We start from the raw sequence: 19,923 nt of genomic DNA, 5'->3' as shown, positions 1-19,923 counted from the left end.
CTGTCCTTGTTTCCCCCTCTATGTTTAGCCCTCTGTGTTCAATAAAAAAATATATATACAAAATATTTAAACAATTTTTATACAATTCTTAATAATATTTAATAATATTTAAACATGGAATGGCGATGAGGGTCAACCCAAGTAAAATAAGATTCAACGTGGTCCTTACGTAAAAAAATGGTTGGTTGAGAACCCCTGTACTAGATGAAGTGTACTCTCCCTCTTTTACTCTTTTACTTGTTTCAGTCATTTGACTGTGGCCATGCTGGAGCACCACCTTTAGTCGAGCAAATCGACCCCAGGACTTATTCTTTGTAAGCCTAGTACTTATTCTATCGGTCTCTTTTGCCGAACCGCTAAGTTACGGTGACGTAAACACACCAACATCGGTTGTCAAGCGATGTTGGTGGGGGGGGGGACAAACAAAGACACACAAACATATACACACACATACATATATATATATATATATATATATATATATATATAACGGGATACTTTCAGTTTCCGTCTACCAAATCCACTCACAAGGCTTTGGTCGGCCCGATGCTATAGTAGAAGACACTTGCCCAAGGTGCCACGCAGTGGGACTGAACCCGGAACCATGTGGTTGGTAAACAAGCTACTTACCACACAGCCACTCCTACGCCTACGTGTCAGTAGGAAAGTCGAGAGAAATGTCTGTGCTTCCTTTTTTTTTTTCTCGACAATATGGTCCCTTAATAACACTTACGAAATGCTTGAGAGAAAGCAACAGCCGTGAAATATTTTCAAAATTAAAAAAATAATTCCGAAATAATTTATTTTGACCGATGTCGTGTATCACTTTTTATTTGCCGTTTGCTTCGTGTAAGGGAGATAATATATGACGTATTAACGAAATTATTTCCCTTTGATTATATTAATATAAACAACTACAGCGTGGAAGGTGTTTTATAAGCTGTTTAAAAATACACAAAAACCATTAGATTCACTCGAACATTTAAATTTAATTTGCCAAAATATTTTCGTCGCTTTGAGACCACGACCTGTTCACTGACGAAATTCCGAGCGACATCTGAGAAAGTAACAGTTAGTTCATGATATGTATGTACGTATGTATGTATGTGTGCATGTAAGTATGTGTGTATGCACATGTGCACATGCGTATGTATGTATGTATGTATGTATGTATGTATGTATGTATGTATGTATGTATGTATGAATGTATGTATGTATGTATGTATGTGTGTGTGTACTTATGTATGTATGTGAGTATTTAGGTGTGTAAGTGTGTACACGTGTCTGTGTGTGTGTATATGTGTACACATGAACGCATGTTTATGTACTGATATGTGTGTATGTTCAAGTTGTATACATGACTGTTACTCTGTCGAATGTTGTACACACACACACACACACACACACACACACACATATATATATATATATATATATATATGTACATATGTGTGTGTGTGTGCATGTGTCACTCTCACCACCGTGATACAATGTCTTAGATGCATACATGGAAATATAAATATATACATGTATAAATGTATACAGTGCACCTGAGCACTGTATAAAACAATTTCCTTTATAATATATATATATATATATATCTCAGTATCGACCAAAGCACTTCCAATTCTGTCTTGTACCATTCTTCTCCATCTTGATGCAAATTGCTTGACTAAATCGTCTTCCCATCGTCATGGACGCCTTCCAAGAGGCATTTTTTCGATCTTTTGGATATCTCTCTATAGCTACTTGGGTCCATCTGTTGTCTGTCACCCCTGCGCTTTGTCCGGCCCAGCTGAACTTGTATCTTCCGTTCTCCGTTATCACATTGTTCAATCCGCTCTGTTCTCGAATTATCTTATTTCGACTGTGCTCTCTTATTGATATTTCCGTTATGGATCTTTCCATGGCCTTTTGCGTCGTATTCAATCGATATTCTATTCACTTCGTAGTAACCCACGTCTCACCTGCGTATAAGAGCGCATGTTGGACGGTGTTATTGAGAAGTCTGGCACGCATGGCATTTTCTAGTTTTTCTCGAGGTACATCCTTTATTCAGTTGAATGCTTTACATCCTCCTCTTATTCGCTTTCAGATTTCAGCATCCATATTCACCGTGTGCCCCAAGTAGTCGTACTTTTTTACCTCCTCGATTTTCATTGTTTCCCACCTCCATTCGGTCTTTTGCTACATCTTCCAACCGCATATAGTTTTTTTGTTTTTAATGTGGTTCATTTTAAGACCTACTGCTTAATTTCTATGTGTTCACCATATCAGCATGATTTAAAGCTGGTCTGTGGTTTCAGTGATAAGTAAAAACACACATATACATATATATACATATATACGACGGGCTTCTTTCAGTTTCTGTCTACCAAATCCGCTCACAAGGCTTTGGTCAGCCTGAAGTTATAGTAGAAGACGCTTGCCCAAGGTTCCACGCCGTGGGACCGAACCTGGAACCATGTGGTTCGTAAGCAAGCTACTTACCACACAGCCACTCCTACGCCTATATATATATATATATATATATATATATGGAGGGAGAGAGAGAGAGAGAGAGAGAGGGGGGGAGAGATGTGTGTGTGTGTGTATGTGTGTGTGTGCATGTATGTCTTTGTTGCCGTGTGTATATATGATCATATGTTAATTTATAAGAAATAATCAGCAATTATATTTTTTGTGCCCATGGTTTCCTTTGACCTGGTTTAATGTGATACGATAACATTGTGCGTCGAAGCATTGCTGTCGACTATCATACACCAGAAAGGATCTTGTTTGATATTCTCAAGGGAGAATTTAGTATTGCATCGGTATGTCAATATTAACTCATTCTCTTTTCTGTTTCTCCTTTAGATAGTGATCACATAAATTTATTAAACCAAGCGATACCAAAGGGAATGCAAGGGGACCACCTTCTCGGTCAGACAAACCAGTAAGTAGGGGTGAAGTGAGTCTACTGTCGGAGAATCTTGCCTTGCACAATATAGAAACATATTTCATGGCACCATTAATTAATTGGCTATGATACGACAGCAATATCGGATCATTTCCTTTTCAACGGCAAATCGAGAAATTAATTTAAGCATGCTTTTGATACACTCGTTTACTCATACGGCCGTAACTGAAATGAAATATGTCATAAATAACAGTGACAAACAAAATATACACCACCGGAAGTTGTTGTTGACAAACAACAGCAGTAATTTTATTCAGCTGCAATACACGTCATTGATTGGTTGACATTACCGAAATACGACAACTTTAACACGAAATAGCTTTGAAAATATAAACTTTTCTCAACAAAACTAAGAGTAAAAGATGATTTATATGACACATTCTACCAGCGTCTGAAGTATGAAAGTGTTTAGTTACAAAAAATTAATTTCTCGATCTGCCGTTGAAAGGGAAAAGATCCCCAATCTGTTGTGTAAGTGGCGGTGATTGTTTAAGATATGCACCTTAAGCCCTGCATAGCTTGAGTGCCTCAATAATACCCATAATTTTTATCGGAGCCTCGAATATGAATTGCACTTTATTTGGGTGAAAAAAGATTACATGTGTGCAATACGAAGGTGTGCTGAAGAGTTCCTGGTTTTAGGTAAAAGAAATAATACAGGAGGATCAGTTAATTATGATTTTGTTCAACATATTCGCCTCTCAGATTCACACAGTTATTGCAGCGGTCCTTCAGTTTTTCTAAGCCCTGTAAAAGAACTCGGAATGTTGGGCCTCCAACCAAGGCCTTTCGCGATACTCTTAAAGTGAGGAACTTTTCAGCACCCTCTCGCATACAAGCAAGGAAGGCATTACCAATGTGAGAAAGTCAAGTTCTTTACTAGGTTATTCGTCTCACAATGCCTTAGCGATATATATATATATATATATATATATATATATATATATATATATAATATATATATATATATATATATATATATATATATATATGTGTGTGTGTGTGTGTGTATGTGTGTGTGTGTGTGTGTTAAATAAAATGAGACAACAAAGCCAAGGCAGTGTGAAATTTCTAGGACATTTATAAAGAGAAAGGTAGTCTTACAGCTGCTTCAGGGATATGTGGGATATCCCTTCACCAGAGACGATATGAAAGAGTTAAATAGAAGGAAATAGTAGAGTTCAATATAAGAAGTTATTTTGGAAAGGGAGAGATATAAGAAGTATAAAGGGAAATAAGAGAATAAAAATTAAAATATAAGCTTGATGTTGCAATTGTAGTTCTGTTATCCAAGGAAAGTTCTGTCGAAGAGAGTTAAATAGAGGGAAAAAGTAGAGTTAGAGAAAGGTAGTGTTACAGCTGTTTCAGAGATATTAGAGATATCCCTTCAGCAGAGGCGATATGAAAGAGTTAAATAGAGGGAAATATATAACACTGAAAAATGGTAAAAAGTGTGGATTTTGGTGTGGGTTTGCTTTAGCAAATAGTAGATACAAATACTTAAAAGAATGGAATAAATGTTATGCGACGGCGAAGAAGAAAAGTCCAACGTTTCAGACAATATCCTTCATCAGTGTATTTTCTCTCTGATGATTAATTCGCCACAAAACTTCAGACTTCTTCCTCACATTATAAAATATATTCCATTGTTTAAAATGTATATATTCTTATATACGTCATCAATGTACATGCACACATACATACAAACACGCACGCACGCACGCACGCACTCACACACACACACACACATAAACACACACATATAATCGATATAATAATAGTTGCTTTATGAATTAGGATATATTAGAACGGATTATCCAAAAGGAATTACATTTGAGGTGCTTCATTTTCTACTTCTAACTTTTCATTTGCTATTTCTTCTTTCTTTGTCTGCTTTTGCGATCTTATATGACAAATTAAAGCTAGCATACAAAAAAATGAAGCCAGGCACGTAAGTCCACCTTCGGTTAGAAATATTGCAGTCCTCATTTTGTCGGTGTCATACAGAACACATGATCCTCTGCTGCCTCCATCAGAAGACGACCACATCAAACATGTAGTATCGATAATCAGTCCAAAGAAAACGGGCCCAGACATCCAACCTGGTGAATAGATAGCAGATAATTATAAACGATGATATACATTATACAATACTATACAATTCAATATAATACAATATAATACAATATAACATAATGATTTCAAATTTTCGTACAAGACCTGTAATTTTAGGGATGGATGTAAGTCGATTACAATGTTCAGCTATTACTTATTTCATCGATCCCACTAAAGGAGAAGAAAAGTTAAGTCGACCTTGGCGGCTTTTGAGCTCAGAATGAAAAGGTAGACGAAATGCCGTTTGACAATTTGTCCGGCGTGGTAAAATATAAAATAATATAAAATAATATAAAATAATACTGGCTGAACTGCCTGGTCAATTTGTCAGTCCTGTTTTTAATCTTTGTAGGGCTACCTTCTGTGAGAAACACAGTTTTAGCGTTTCTCTTCTGTTTTAAGATAGTAGATTTTACTAAGTAGAGGGATTAGTTTGGTGGCTAATTATATAAGGCAGAGTAACTGCGTGGGAGCTCTCCAATTATTGTTGTTGTTACCACAGTGTTAAACCTGATATGGAAAAAAATAAACCCTTGCTAAAAATCATTCCAACTCTGCCATCCCGTCAGAATATTTTTGTAGGACTACAATATCCATCGTATCCTTCTTTTATGATAGTAATAATGCATGATTTGAAGGAAATTTGACAGCTATTTCTTGCAGGCAAGTGATTACGTGGAGGTTCCCTCATTAGTTAATTGGAGTAACAATAGTTCAAACAGTGGGATACGTGGTATACCGCGAGCAAAAAGGGAAGACCAACATTTCATATAAAACCATTTTTGGGTCAGATTACTAATTCTTCTGCCGGAAACGTTATCATTTTCTTCTTCCTCATTCTTCCACTGTTTCGACTATTTACATTACTATAAGTCGACAAAGACAATCACTTGTTTCTTCTGATTTTGCTATTTTTTACTATTTAGACAGAGTTAATTTCTTGGTTCAAGTTGTGTATTTGTTGTTGAATAGAGGCGTGTAACCTAGTGGCTAGAGTGTTGCACTCACGATCGCGAGATTGTGGTTTCGATTCCTATGCCGGGCAGCGCATTGTGTGCTCGAGCAAAACACATCCTTACAAGTTGTTCTGTAATCACTTTTACATCTAACATGTAGCATGCAGTGTGCCTGAACAGGCAAAGTAGATTTGATGGAAGAGCGAGCTTATGTGCAATACAAACACCTCATCACTATAAACAGCAGATCATCTGTGCAGATCGTTCAGTAAGAAACTGCGGAATCGTCTTTCTCGGTGTCAAGGGCCAGCCAAGATAAAAAAAGAGAAGAGGCTGTCAATATGGACAGAATGAACTACACAAATAATTAATCAAAAGCCAATTCTCTGTAGAATTTGCTATTTTAGATCAAAGCATTATTTCGAACGTTGTGATTACAGACCAAAGCTTTGTGAATGGATTTGGTAAACGGTAACTGAAAGAAGCCCGTCGTATAATACATACATACATACATACATACATACATACTATGTATGTATATATATATATATATATATATATATATATATATATATATAGTTGTTGTTGGCATCCTTTTTGTCTCGGGAGACAATGGAGTTGCGCATAAAATAATCTAGTCCGGCTTTTACATTTCATGTCCTAATACATCTCCTGCTGTGGCTGTGTAGTCCTATCCTAGACAAACACTCCCTCTGGCAGGTGCCGCAAATGTACCGAAGACTTTGCCTATCTGGTTGTAATGTCATAGTTTCTTGTTGACGTCTTTTCTTGTCTTTCCATTTCTCCTCTCTCTCTCTGTCACTCCTTTGTGTTCCTTCTTTTACGGTACGTCGCCAATCTCCACGGTTGCTGGCAACTGCTTCCCAATTGCTAATATTGATGTTGCAGGCCTTCATGTCCCTTTTGCAAACATCCTTGTAACGTAGGAACGGTCTTCCCACAGACCTAGTACCCCTAGCAAGCTCTCCGTAGAGTATGTCCTTGAGGATTCTGTCATATATATATATATATAATATATATATATATATATAGTTGTTGTTGGCATCCTTTTTGTCTCGGGAGACAATGGAGTTGCGCATAAAATAATCTAGTCCGGCTTTTACATTTCATGTCCTAATACATCTCCTGCTGTGGCTGTGTAGTCCTATCCTAGACAAACACTCCCTCTGGCAGGTGCCGCAAATGTACCGAAGACTTTGCCTATCTGGTTGTAATGTCATAGTTTCTTGTTGACGTCTTTTCTTGTCTTTCCATTTCTCCTCTCTCTCTCTGTCACTCCTTTGTGTTCCTTCTTTTACGGTACGTCGCCAATCTCCACGGTTGCTGGCAACTGCTTCCCAATTGCTAATATTGATGTTGCAGGCCTTCATGTCCCTTTTGCAAACATCCTTGTAACGTAGGAACGGTCTTCCCACAGACCTAGTACCCCTAGCAAGCTCTCCGTAGAGTATGTCCTTGAGGATTCTGTCATATATATATATATATATATATACACACACGACAAAATAGCATGATAATAATGTTATTTAATATTATTTAATATCACACTAAATACCTCTTTATTAATCTAAAATAACATTATAATATTATTTAATAATATTATTTAATATTATTTAATAATGATAATAATGATGGGCATGTATGTATATGTGGACATATATGTATGTACTAATATATATGGATATGTGTGTGTATATGTCTATATGCTTACTTAAATATCTTTTTGCAAGTGTGTATGTATATGCCAATATGCGCATATGTGTATCTAAATATGTATATACTTTTGCGTGTGTATGAGTATATAAGTATTGGTATATATCTGTTTTAATGTGTATGTATTTACGTGTATGTAATGTGCGTATGTATATGTATGCGCATGTATATGTATGTATATTTGTATAAATATATGTACCAATCTATGTACATTATTACTTATATATATATATATATATATATATATGTGTGTGTGTGTGTGTGTGTGTGTGTGTGTGGTGTGTGTGTGTGTGTGTGTGTGTGTGTGTGAGTGTGTGTGTGTGTATGCACTTTAATGTATTTTATTTCCAATTGTAAATGTGTATATTTTGTATATACGTATATCTATGTATATATTTGCACGTATATATGAATGTGTATCTAAGTATATATAATATATACCTAAATGTCATGTTGTACTATCCACTAACCATATATACAAATTTTTAGAATTTTTAAGTAATTTTTATAAATTATTTTTATAATTATTTTAATAATTTTTTTTATAATCCTTATAAAATTTCAATAATCTTTATAAACCTTTTTAATAAATCTTTTCAATAGATTTTTATTAAATTTTTATCAATTACTTTTATAAATCTTTTTATAATTTTTTATAAATTTTTATAATATTTTTATACTTTTTTGATAATTTTTTGATAATTTTGTAATAATCTTAATAATCTTTATAATTTTTTGATAATTTTTTAATAATCTTAATAATCTTTATAATGTATATATGTACGTATGTAAACTTATATGGCCATATATGCCTTCGGGTCGGTATATAAGCATTATTTACGAACTCAAGTGTACATTTGTGTGAGTGTTGTACGTATAAGGGTATATACCAGGGTATTAGTGTGTATGGATGTATTAGTATATGCATCATCGTCTATATAGATATCTGTTTGTAGCTGTTCATATACATATATGTATGTATACGTAAATATTTATTGGTGTGTACTTTTCTATATACAAAAATCATGCGTATATATATATATATATATATGACTGTATCGGTATGTATACGTATAAAGTTAGGTATAAAGATATGCAAAACACATAAAATTTTGAGGGTGCATATTCATGTATATCTGATGTGAATCTATTTACATTTTAGTTTTATAGAAAAAAAATGACTCCATTTTTTTCCATTAATTGTTATCTCCCTTACACTACATCAAAATCATATAACTTTATTCTTTAGGTTTTCTATGATAAATTTCTCTACAATTATAAACAATTTGTTTTCGATATTATTAAAAATAACTTTTCTATACCACTCCATTGGATTATTATATACGTTTAGCAGTTGATAAAGCAAATAAAGTCCCTCTCATCTTCAGTTTTACCTTTATTTTTTAACCGTTTTAGTATCTACCCCTACATCTTCAAATATTTCTCTACTTTGTTTACTAGATCATAAATTCCGAAATATTACACTTATTCTTTTCTATAAATATTAGACCCATTATTTCCAACAAACACTTTAATTATAAATTTTAATGAGACGAAATTATTATTGATTACAATTAAAAAATTTTCTAATTACTTGTTAAGTTGTATTGATAACTGACGGTTAAATATAAATCTTAGTTTCTTGAATTTGAAAATTCTTTACTTCCTTATTTCATTGTCTTCACCAGTTATTTTATTTTCATTTACGGAAGTTTAAATTAGCTCATGTATAAAAATTTATAGAGAGAATGTCAGCCTTTAATATTTTAATATCATTATATATATGAGCACCCATTTATATTTTTTTAGTCTTGTTTAAATAGATATGACTCCAAGAACAAGAGCACATTACAAAATGATTAAGGACACCATGCCTATGTAATTCTAAGGTTTTTTTAGTTTTTATATAAGCTACCGACGAGTACTTTCTGACAACTCAGATTTTGTGATAAGAATATCGTGTCTTTCTGTACGAAACAATTGTATAGGGACATGAGTAATAAAAACTAATACCCATTTTAACATCTAATCTCTTCAATTTATATAAATATGAATGAATTTGTTGAACTGTGTAAATAAGTTAAATCATATACTTAATATTTCTATATAAGTTTTCATATCTACATAAATTTACACTAGTAAATTCAAAAGTAAAGTATGAAGAAACAACGTTAGAAATCTTTGGAAATTACTCCAATTTAAAGGACGAACTATACATACATACACATGCATTCATACTTACATACTTTTATATATCATCATCATCATCGTTTAGCGTCTGCTTTCCATGCTAGCATGGGTTGTACGGTTCAACTGGGGTCTGGGAAGCCAGGAGGCTGCACCAGGCCCAGTCTGATCTGGCAATGTTTCTACGGCTGGAGGCCCTTCCTAACGCCAACCACTCCGTGAGTGTAGTGGGTGCTTTTTACGTGCCACCGGCACAGGTGCCAGACGAGTCTGGCAAACGGCCACGATCGGATGGTGCTTTTTATGTGCCACCGGCACGGGGACAGTCGGGGCGGCGCTGGCAACGGCCACGTTCGGATGGTTCTCTTACGTGCCACCGGTACTGGTATCACAGCTGCAATTTCCATTGATGTTGATCGATTTCGATTCTCACTTGCCTCAACAGGTCTTCACAAGTAGAGTTTTGTGTCCCAAGAAGGAAAGGTATGCATAAGTGGACTGGCTACATCCCGTGTAGAGGCCACGGGTTATGGTCTCACTTGTCCTGCCGGGTCTTCTCACGCACAGCATACTTCCAAAGGTCTCGGTCTCTAGTCATTTCCTCAGTGAGACCTAAAGTGAAGGTCGTGCTTCACCACCACGTCCCAGGTTTTCCTGGGTCTGCTTCTTCCACAGGTTCCCTCAACCGCTAGGGTGTGGCACTTTTTCACACAACTATCTTCATCCATTCTCGCCACATGACCATACCAGCGCAAACGTCTCTCTTGCACACCACAACTGATGCTTCTTAGGTCCAGCTTTTCTCTCAAGGTACTAACACTCTGTCGAGTATGAACACTGACATTACACATCCATCGGAGCATACTGGCTTCATTTCTTGCGAGCTTACGCATATCCTCAGCAGTCATGGCCCATGTTTCACTGCCATGTAGCATGGCTGTTCGTACACACGCGTCATACAGTCTGCCTTTTACTCTGAGCGAGAGGCCTTTTGTCACCAGCAGAGGTAAGAGCTCTCTGAACTTTGCCCAAGCTATTCTTACTCTAGCAGTTACACTTTCAGCACATCTGCCCCCGCTACTGACTTGGTCACCTAGGTAACAGAAGCTATCAACTATTTCTAGTTTTTCTCCTTGGAATGTGGCAGAAGTTGGTCTCAGAGCATTTTCAGTGTTTATTGCTCCTGAGCATCTGCCATATACAAAAACTATCTTCCTGGTTAGCCTTCCTTTGACATTGCTGCACCTCTTATGTGTCCATAGCTTACACTTGGTGCATCTTATAGAGTTTCTACCTACACCTTTTCTACAGATCGAGCAGGGCTATCTACCTGAAGGCGTTTGTGATTTGTCTACCTTCCTACTTATTAGGACTTTGGTTTTAGCTAGATTGACTCTAAGGCCCTTCGATTCTAATATTTGCTTCCACACCTGAAACTTATCCTTCAGTTCTGATAGTGACTCAGCAATTAGAGCAAGGTCATCAGCATAGAGGAGCTCCCAGGAGCATCCTGTCTTGAATTCCTTCGTAATTGCCTGGAGGACTATGATAAATAGGAGGGGGCTAAGCATGCATATATGTATGCATGCATGCATATATGTAGGTATGTGTATATCTATGTATATATGTGTTTATGCGCGTGTGTGCTTTTGTGTTTTTGTCCCACCACAGCTTGACAAACGGTGTAGGTTGGTTCGGTTCATCGAAAAATTATATCAGAAATTAGAAATTAAAAAACATTATAAAATAGAAAAGAGTAAAAAAAGAATGTGGAAATTCTAAAAGCTATGTTTTACTTACCAATAAGGGAAATTGAAAATGACGAAAGACCTAAAGCCAAACTCTTGTCTTTGTCTCCAGCAATTCTGAAAAAAAAAAAAAGGGTGCTCACGCTGTAAAACTACAACTTCTTGGGAAAGGAGTGTAGTACTTTCACTGATCTCTTCTCATGTATCTAGCATTTACATCAGGGCATTCCGACTGATATCTGCTTATATAGTAATATATAGAAACTGAAGTGTGGAACGCCCAAAATAGACATAAATGAAGCTTTCTCTCAAAGTGTTTTGGTCACTGAGACAAGGAAATCAGGGCAGTACCCGAGACACTTTATTTTTCCATGACTTATGTGAGAAAGGGAGGAAATCATCCACAAACCGGAGCCTTGGTCTGAATACCTGCATCAGAGCACCCAATGACTAGGTGGTGGTGCCTGCCGCTTAAGAAAACAGAACGTGAAAGACAAAGAAAGTGCAAAAACTACAAGCCACTTCGGCCGAAAGTCTAACAATTCTCCGAATCCACTGTCATTTTATTTTATAACTTCCGCATATATTGAAATTCATGGTTGACCTTGTCAGCATTTGTACTCAGAGCGAAGGGAATCCAAACAAATACGCAAGACATTTGTCATGGGTTTAACTACTCTACCGAATCTCTGTTTAGTAAAACCAATAATGAAAAGACACAACAAGACACAAAGGGGACAAATATATGAATAAGTAAGTCGACAACTACGGAATTTATAGCTATAATGTAAAGGAACTGAACTAAAGATCACTAAGCATTTAACCTGGTAAAATATTATTTTACCAATAACTGATTACAAATATTTGCAAAAGCAAAGTAACTAAACAGAGGATGGATTTCACATGTTGCTTACGTAGTCAACACCAGGAAACAGCAAACCTCTTCATTTCCATTTCTAGGCGTCCAGTCTTGGTAAGAGAGGATATTATCGGAGACTCAGCCGAATGAGTGGCTTTATACATTTCATTGGGTTATTCTTTTTCTCTCATCCATTTGCTAGTTTCAGTCATTGGATTGCAGCCATAATGGGACATCACCTGCAACGGTTTTAGTCAATCATATTGACCTCAGTACTTACTATCATCTTGTTCATATTTATCGTACCCTATCGAAAATTAGAGATTAGAAAACTAGGTTTTGATTTAATGTAACTCTGCTAGACGGTGGCTTAGACCGGTAAACTAAATAGATACCGTTATAGAAGCACATTTATATACATATATGACAGGCTTCCGTAAAATTTCCGTTTCAAGTAGAGTTCAAACTTAATATAACAATGGTAGAACTAGAATAATTTGGAACACGGTGGTTCAAGGTTCGCAAAGGAATGAAAGCAAACCTCTTGGATCTGATAGCAAAATTTAAGAGATTGTTTTAGAGATGCCAATGAGTTCTAACTAAAATATCGTCGGCAAAATGAAAACAAAAAAAGCAATATAAAAATAAACTCAATACAAAGCACATTTTCATACCACACAAAAGCAAAATAAAAATAGGCCCAATAACAATAATATAGTGGAGTCCCATTCACTTGCAGTTAAGGCTTCAATCTCATAACATTCTGAATAGCAACAGAGTGAAGCTTCGAAAGGATGAATAAGGGAATAAAGAATAAAGGAATACACACACACACACATACACACACACACACATACACATACATACACATGCACGCACACACATGTATATATTATACATATATATATATAAATATATATATATATATATATATATATATACGCATATATGTACGTATATGTATGTATGTATGCATGTATGTATCTATATTTATATATATATATATATATATGTATGTACATATATATATATATATATAATATATATATATATGTATATATATATATGTATATATATATGTATATATATATATATGTATATATATATATGTATATATATATATGTATATATATATATGTATATATATATATGTATATATGTATATTTTTTATCTCATTACGCAAAAAATTCTGATATATATATATTTATATATATAATTCTTAACCTGATATTGAGAATGATTTCGATGTCACTGTTATTCTTGTTTAAGAATAATAAATTTGTACTCCACAAAAGTATAGTGTAACCCACCAAATTAACGTAAATTGTTTTTATAAATATGTTTAGATGAAATTTACAGAAAAACGAAATACGAAGACAGGTGTATGAACAACAAGCAAGTTATTTAATTTGACACACGGGAAAATGAAAAAGTCTTTTACGTTTCGAGCCTACGCTCTTCAACAGAAAGAAATAAGAGAAAATAGAGTGAATGAAAACAAAAATCCTGTAGATTTAGCGAGAAACATAAATTGAATGGATTAAAAAATAACAATTAAAACATTTACCTGATGATACCGATATAGTATGGAACTATTTTCATGGTTCCAAAGAAAAATTTCAAAACGGCTATGATTGCATAATAGATGATATTACTGCAGCCAGTCTCACAGATTGTAGGGGTTGCATATGTTGAATTAAAAATGCATCTGCAATCACTGTATGTCTGCAAAGTAGAAAAAGGAAGCAAAATTAAAAGCTTCTCCATTAGAGCAAGAAATATTTTATGGAACACATTGATATTTATCTAAAATGATGCTTAGCTAAAAAAGGAGCTTTTACGCGAGATTCAACTGTCTGCGAGAGAAGGAATTCCAATGTGGATCTCACCTAAGCACTTTAGCGCAATACACTCTAAAAGGCTCAGGTGAAGCTAAAGTAATTTCTTGATCTCAAAAGAAAGATTAGAAAATGCTACATTAGAATAATCTTTTTGTCAGGGGAGACCTTCGAAGATACTGAGGCTCTAAAATATGGAGCGATTGTGATGGTTTTAGTTGAATATTGCTCATGTATAAGATCTGAGGTGCGATGATGTTTTCCTGATATCAACAGCGTTATTTTTCTTGCTGATGACAAAGACGAGAGTGGCATATATATATATATATATGTGTGTGTGTATGTATGTATGTATGTATGTATGTATGTATGTATGTATGTATGTATGTATGTATGTATGTATGTATGTGTGTGTGTGTGTGTGCATGTGTGTGTGTGTGTGTGTGTGTGTGTGTGCACGTGTTTGTGTGCGTATATATCTGTTGGTATATATACGTATATATACCAAGTTCCGAGTTCAAATTCTGCCGAGGTCGACTTTGCTTTTCATCCTTTCGGAGTCGATAAATTAAGTACCAGTTACGCACTGGTGTCGATGTAATCGACTTAATCCCTATTTTCTGTCTTTGTTTGTCCTGTCTGTGTTTAGCCCCTTGTAGGTAGTAAAGAAATATTTATATACGTATATATATACGTGTATACATATATAATTCTTAAACTGGCACGCACAAAAGTGACTGAGGGTACTAGTTAGCACCTGTATTGAAAGAAATAATAGTCAAAGCAACTCTTAACCACGATAAAGCACTTATCTTATGACTGACAAGGGAGGCAGGCTCTTTGCAGCATCCGGGGCATATCCAGATCATCATATGCACATATACATTCATATATGTATATGTATATACATATACCCGAAGTTCGAGGGGTGTATCTGAAGACATTTAAATATCCGTATATTACTCTTTCAAACCAATTAAAAATCTTTTCTTATTTTTTCAGATAACACCTGTCAGATAAAATGCAAACACAAAGAATGAAATGAAATGCTGCCACTGTTGCCATAAGCGTGGAACACAGCGATTTAGAAATCTCCAATTCTTTTATATGTTGCAAGATTTTTACGCAAAATTTGTGAGGGATTAGAAGACTGGAATTCTCGATGATGTTCAAGGAAACCCAATGAAGGTTATCTCTAAAGAACATCAGTGTTGCAGTGGCCAATCAGAACTGTGGTGCACGATGACATTTGATAAAAACCGTATGTACTGAAGAGAAGCCAATTCATGATTGCAAAAACCACACGGAAACACTCACAAACATGGCACGATTTAGCTTTTCTCTGATGAGAAACACTTCGGTCAAGGCCAAAGTTTTAACCGAAAAATGGTTTCAAATTTTGCAACAACAGCAGCAATTTTGAGAGAGGGGATGAGTCGATTACATAGATCCCAGTTTTCGATTGGTACTTATTTTATCGACTTCTAAAGGAGTCTTAAAGTCTGCCTGGGCAGAATTTAAACTCAGAACGTGGCGGCGGACGAAATAGTGCTAAGCATTTCATCCAGCGCACTAACGGTTCTGTCAGCTCGCCGCCTTATACTAACCGAAATAATCCTGTCTACTATAGGTACAAGGCCTGAAAATTGGGGGGGAGGGGACTAGTCGATTACATTGACCCCAGTGTTTAACTGGTACTTAATTTGTCGACCCCGAAAGGATAAAAGGGAAAGTCGACCTCGGCGGAATTTGAACTTAGAACGTAGATACAGGTGAAATATTGATAACGATTCTGCCAGTTCACCACCTTATTCTAACCAAAATAATGACAGATGATTATATGCAGATCCATCGGATCGGATATCTTTTCAGAGTGTTGCACACTAAGTTTCCAGCGACTGTGATGATTTGGGGAGTGGTGAGTAACGAAGGTCATGTCATATCATCTCTGTCTTTTCAGTGGGTTCTAGAATTAATGCTACCCGATACGTTGAGGTGCAGGAGATTTGGGAAGTCATGGTTGGATAAAGTATGCAGTAACGACAACAAAACTCAAAACCTTCTCTCGAAGACCATGTAAACCGAGAATGGATGTCAAACATGATCTTTAAGATCATGTAAACACCAAACTTGTGACCATCAAATGTGCCAGATTTACATGCCATAGACAACTAGATTTGTTTAAATAGAGGCTAATCGATAGCCGCAGGCATGGTTGTGTGGTAAGAAGCTTGCTTTCCAACTGCACGGTTCCGGGTTCAGTCTCACTGCGTGGCTCCTTGAGCAAGTGTCTTCTACTATAACCTCAGGCCAACTAAAGCCTTGTGAGTGGATTTGGTTGACGAAAACTAAAAGAATATATATATATATATATATATATATATATATATATATATAATATATATATATATATATATATATATATATATATATATATATATATTATATATATATATATATATATATATTATATATATAAATAAATAAATGTATATGTATATATATACATATATATATATATATATATATAAATATATAAATAAATGTATATGTACACACACACACACACACACACACACACCTATATATATATATATATATATATTACAAAATAACAAGTCTGCAATTTACAGACGAACCTGGTCTAGTCCAAGTGATTCCAGTTTCGCTAATGGGGCGGTTATCGCCCTAGTCAGTAAATAAGAATGTGCTTCCTTGCAGTTCTAAGTGTTTTAACTCTTATTTCTAGCAAATATTGGTATTATCCAGCAGCTTTAGTCACAATTATTGACGATTGAAATATATACATACACATATGTATATATTATTCCTAGCAATGCTGGTGCTTACTAGCATCCTCCGTCACTTTAGTGACAACTGTACATGTTTATTGATTCTAAATAGCCGCCTTAATAATTTATAATTCTACCTTTACCATTTTCGGAATCAGTTACTCTTTCCTGTGGTATTCTCTATAAGGATGACTAGGTGATCTGGTTTTTTAACCCTACTCTCTATCTTATATATATATATATATATATATATATATATATATATATATTATATATATATATACCGAAGTAAGCACATAAATGTAAAACAAGGTGGAAAAAAGAGAGTACTCAAATACCAGAGGTAGAGTAATATATTTTATTTAAAAGCAGCAGAAGTATCACGAAAACTGTTACTCATACCTTACGCACACAGACACACACACACATATATATATATACACACACCTATATATATATATATATATATATATATATATATATATATATATATATATATATATATATATATATATGTATATATATATATATTAATTAGAGAAAAACACTATTGTGCAATTCAAACAATGGATAGATATTTTATTCTCTCTTAGAGATTTTATTCTCATTTTTTGTTAAAGCTAAAATATATTTGTAGTTTTCATTGATAAAATTTATATTTCCATCTGTTTGTTCTATTTCTTTAAGCCAAGTATTCACGAGTAAATTTATAAACGCTAAGTAATACGTTTTTCGTTTTGAAATTTTATAGTTCATTATACACCTTTTGGAGAGATAAATAGACATTTTTATTTAAGAAATATTAATGTACTCTATATAAGTATTGATTGTTAAATATGAATTTCTAATTTTTTATTTGTTAATGATAATTTAGATACGTACATTTAGTTAATTATTATTATTTTATAATTATTATATCTGTGATTTAGATTGTAAAAATGTTTTAGTATAACTAAAAGTTCTTATTATATTTCTAGTACTATTAATTTAATAACAACAACAACAACAACAACAACAACAACAACAACACCACCACCACCAACAACAAAAACAATAATAATAATAATAACAATAATAATAATGATAATAACAAGTACCTTTTTCGCAAATAATTTTATAAACAATAAGTTATACGTTTTTACTTAGGAATTTTTCATTTCATATTTTTTATTTCATAGATATTTTTGGAATGATATCTATAATATTTATAATATTATAATATTATATTAATATAATATTTATAATGTTATCTTTTCGTGGAAGAAGGTTTATATTCCTATAACCTGTATTAATTCTGTAACTCTTTAAAATGGAAGATAAGAAAGTTCATTTTCGGCACTTGATAATTTTCTTTTTCCGTAAAGGAAAAATGCCTCACAAGCAACCAAAGAAATGTACGCAGTTTACGGTGATGTTTATTTCTCCGAAAGAACTGTACAGAAGTGGTTCGCAAGGTTCCGAGCTGGAGATTGTAGCCTTATTGATAAAGAGCCATCAGGCAGACCATCCACTACAGATGATGACCAAATCAAGTCATTAATTGAGAATAACACACATTGCACAACCCGAGAATTGGCAGAAAGTCTCAACCTATCAAAATCCGTCGTTTATGAGCACCTAGTAAAGCTTGGGTACACAAATCACTACGATGTATGGGTACCACATGAGTTGATTGAGAAGAACCTTTTGGATCGCATTTCCATCTCTGATTCGCTTTATAAACGGAATGAAAACGTGCCTTTTTTAAAGCAAATATTGACAGGTGATGAGAAATGGATTATCTACCGAAATGTTCAGAGAAAGCGACCCTGGAGTAAGTGACATGAGCCACCCTTAACCAGCCCAAAAGTGGCTCTTCACTCTAAAAAAATCTTGCTTTGTGTCTGGTGGGATTGGAAAGGAATTCTGTACAATGAGCTTCTCCCAAGTAACCAAACAATTAATTCTGAGAAATACTGTACACAACTGTATGACTTAAAAGCAGCAATTCAAGAGAAACGTCCAGAATTGGCCAACAGGAAAGGTGTTGTATTCCAACATGATAATGCAAGACCGCACGTTTCTTTGGGAACCAAACAAAAATTGCTGCGGCTCGGCTGGGATGTGTTGCCCCAACCTCCATATTCAGCAGATATTGCTCCTTCGGATTTCCACTTATTCAGGTCTCTACAGAATAGTCTTAATGGTAAAAATTTCAATTCCTTGGATGACACACATATATATATATATATATATATATATATATGTGTGTGTGTATGTATATATATATATATGTGTGTGTGTGTATGTATATATATATATATATATATATATATATATACATACACACACACATATTGTGTGTCAGTGTCTGTATTTGTTATCACCACCACTGCTTGACAACCGATGTTGGTGTGTTTACGTCTCCGTAACTTAGTGGTTCAGCAAAAGTGGCCGATGGAATAAGCAATAGGCTTTGAAAAAGTAAGTCTTGGGGTCGTGTTGCTCGACTTAAGCCCTTCAAGGTGGTGGTGCTCCAGCATGGCCGCAGTCAAATGACTGAAACAGGTAAAAAAATATCCTTACAACACCTCAACTTTACTGAAGGCCACCATTGGCCAGGTAATGTCGGAAATGAATAAGGATCCTTTAGTGCAGACATGCTAACGATTCCGAGCCCGAATTCAAACAGTTATGGAAGTAGAAGCAGGATTCATAGAATAATCTTATATAAAAGCTTATGTACCTGTATGTC

The 19,923-nt window shown here is 34.6% G+C and overlaps 1 protein-coding gene across 1 annotated transcript in view; it reads right to left on the bottom strand.

Moving 5' to 3' along the window:
- Nucleotides 1-4,017: 4,017 nt before the first annotated feature.
- Nucleotides 4,018-19,923, bottom strand: part of LOC115222415 (solute carrier organic anion transporter family member 2A1-like) — a 58,631-nt gene continuing 42,725 nt past the window's right edge. Inside the window, exons 9-11 of the mRNA XM_036498772.1 lie at nucleotides 14,127-14,284; nucleotides 11,752-11,816; nucleotides 4,018-5,061 (exon numbers count right to left, since the gene is read on the bottom strand). Of these exons, the coding sequence (XP_036354665.1) occupies nucleotides 4,787-5,061; nucleotides 11,752-11,816; nucleotides 14,127-14,284 (498 nt within the window). The 3' untranslated portion in view covers nucleotides 4,018-4,786. The remainder of the gene's footprint in view (nucleotides 5,062-11,751; nucleotides 11,817-14,126; nucleotides 14,285-19,923) is intronic.

The sequence above is a fragment of the Octopus sinensis genome, linkage group LG2 (assembly GCF_006345805.1).
Source record: "Octopus sinensis linkage group LG2, ASM634580v1, whole genome shotgun sequence".
Taxonomy (NCBI): Eukaryota; Metazoa; Mollusca; class Cephalopoda; order Octopoda; family Octopodidae; genus Octopus; species Octopus sinensis.
The sequence above is the reverse complement of the archived record's forward strand: the minus strand, read 5'-3'. Positions and strand labels throughout refer to the sequence as shown.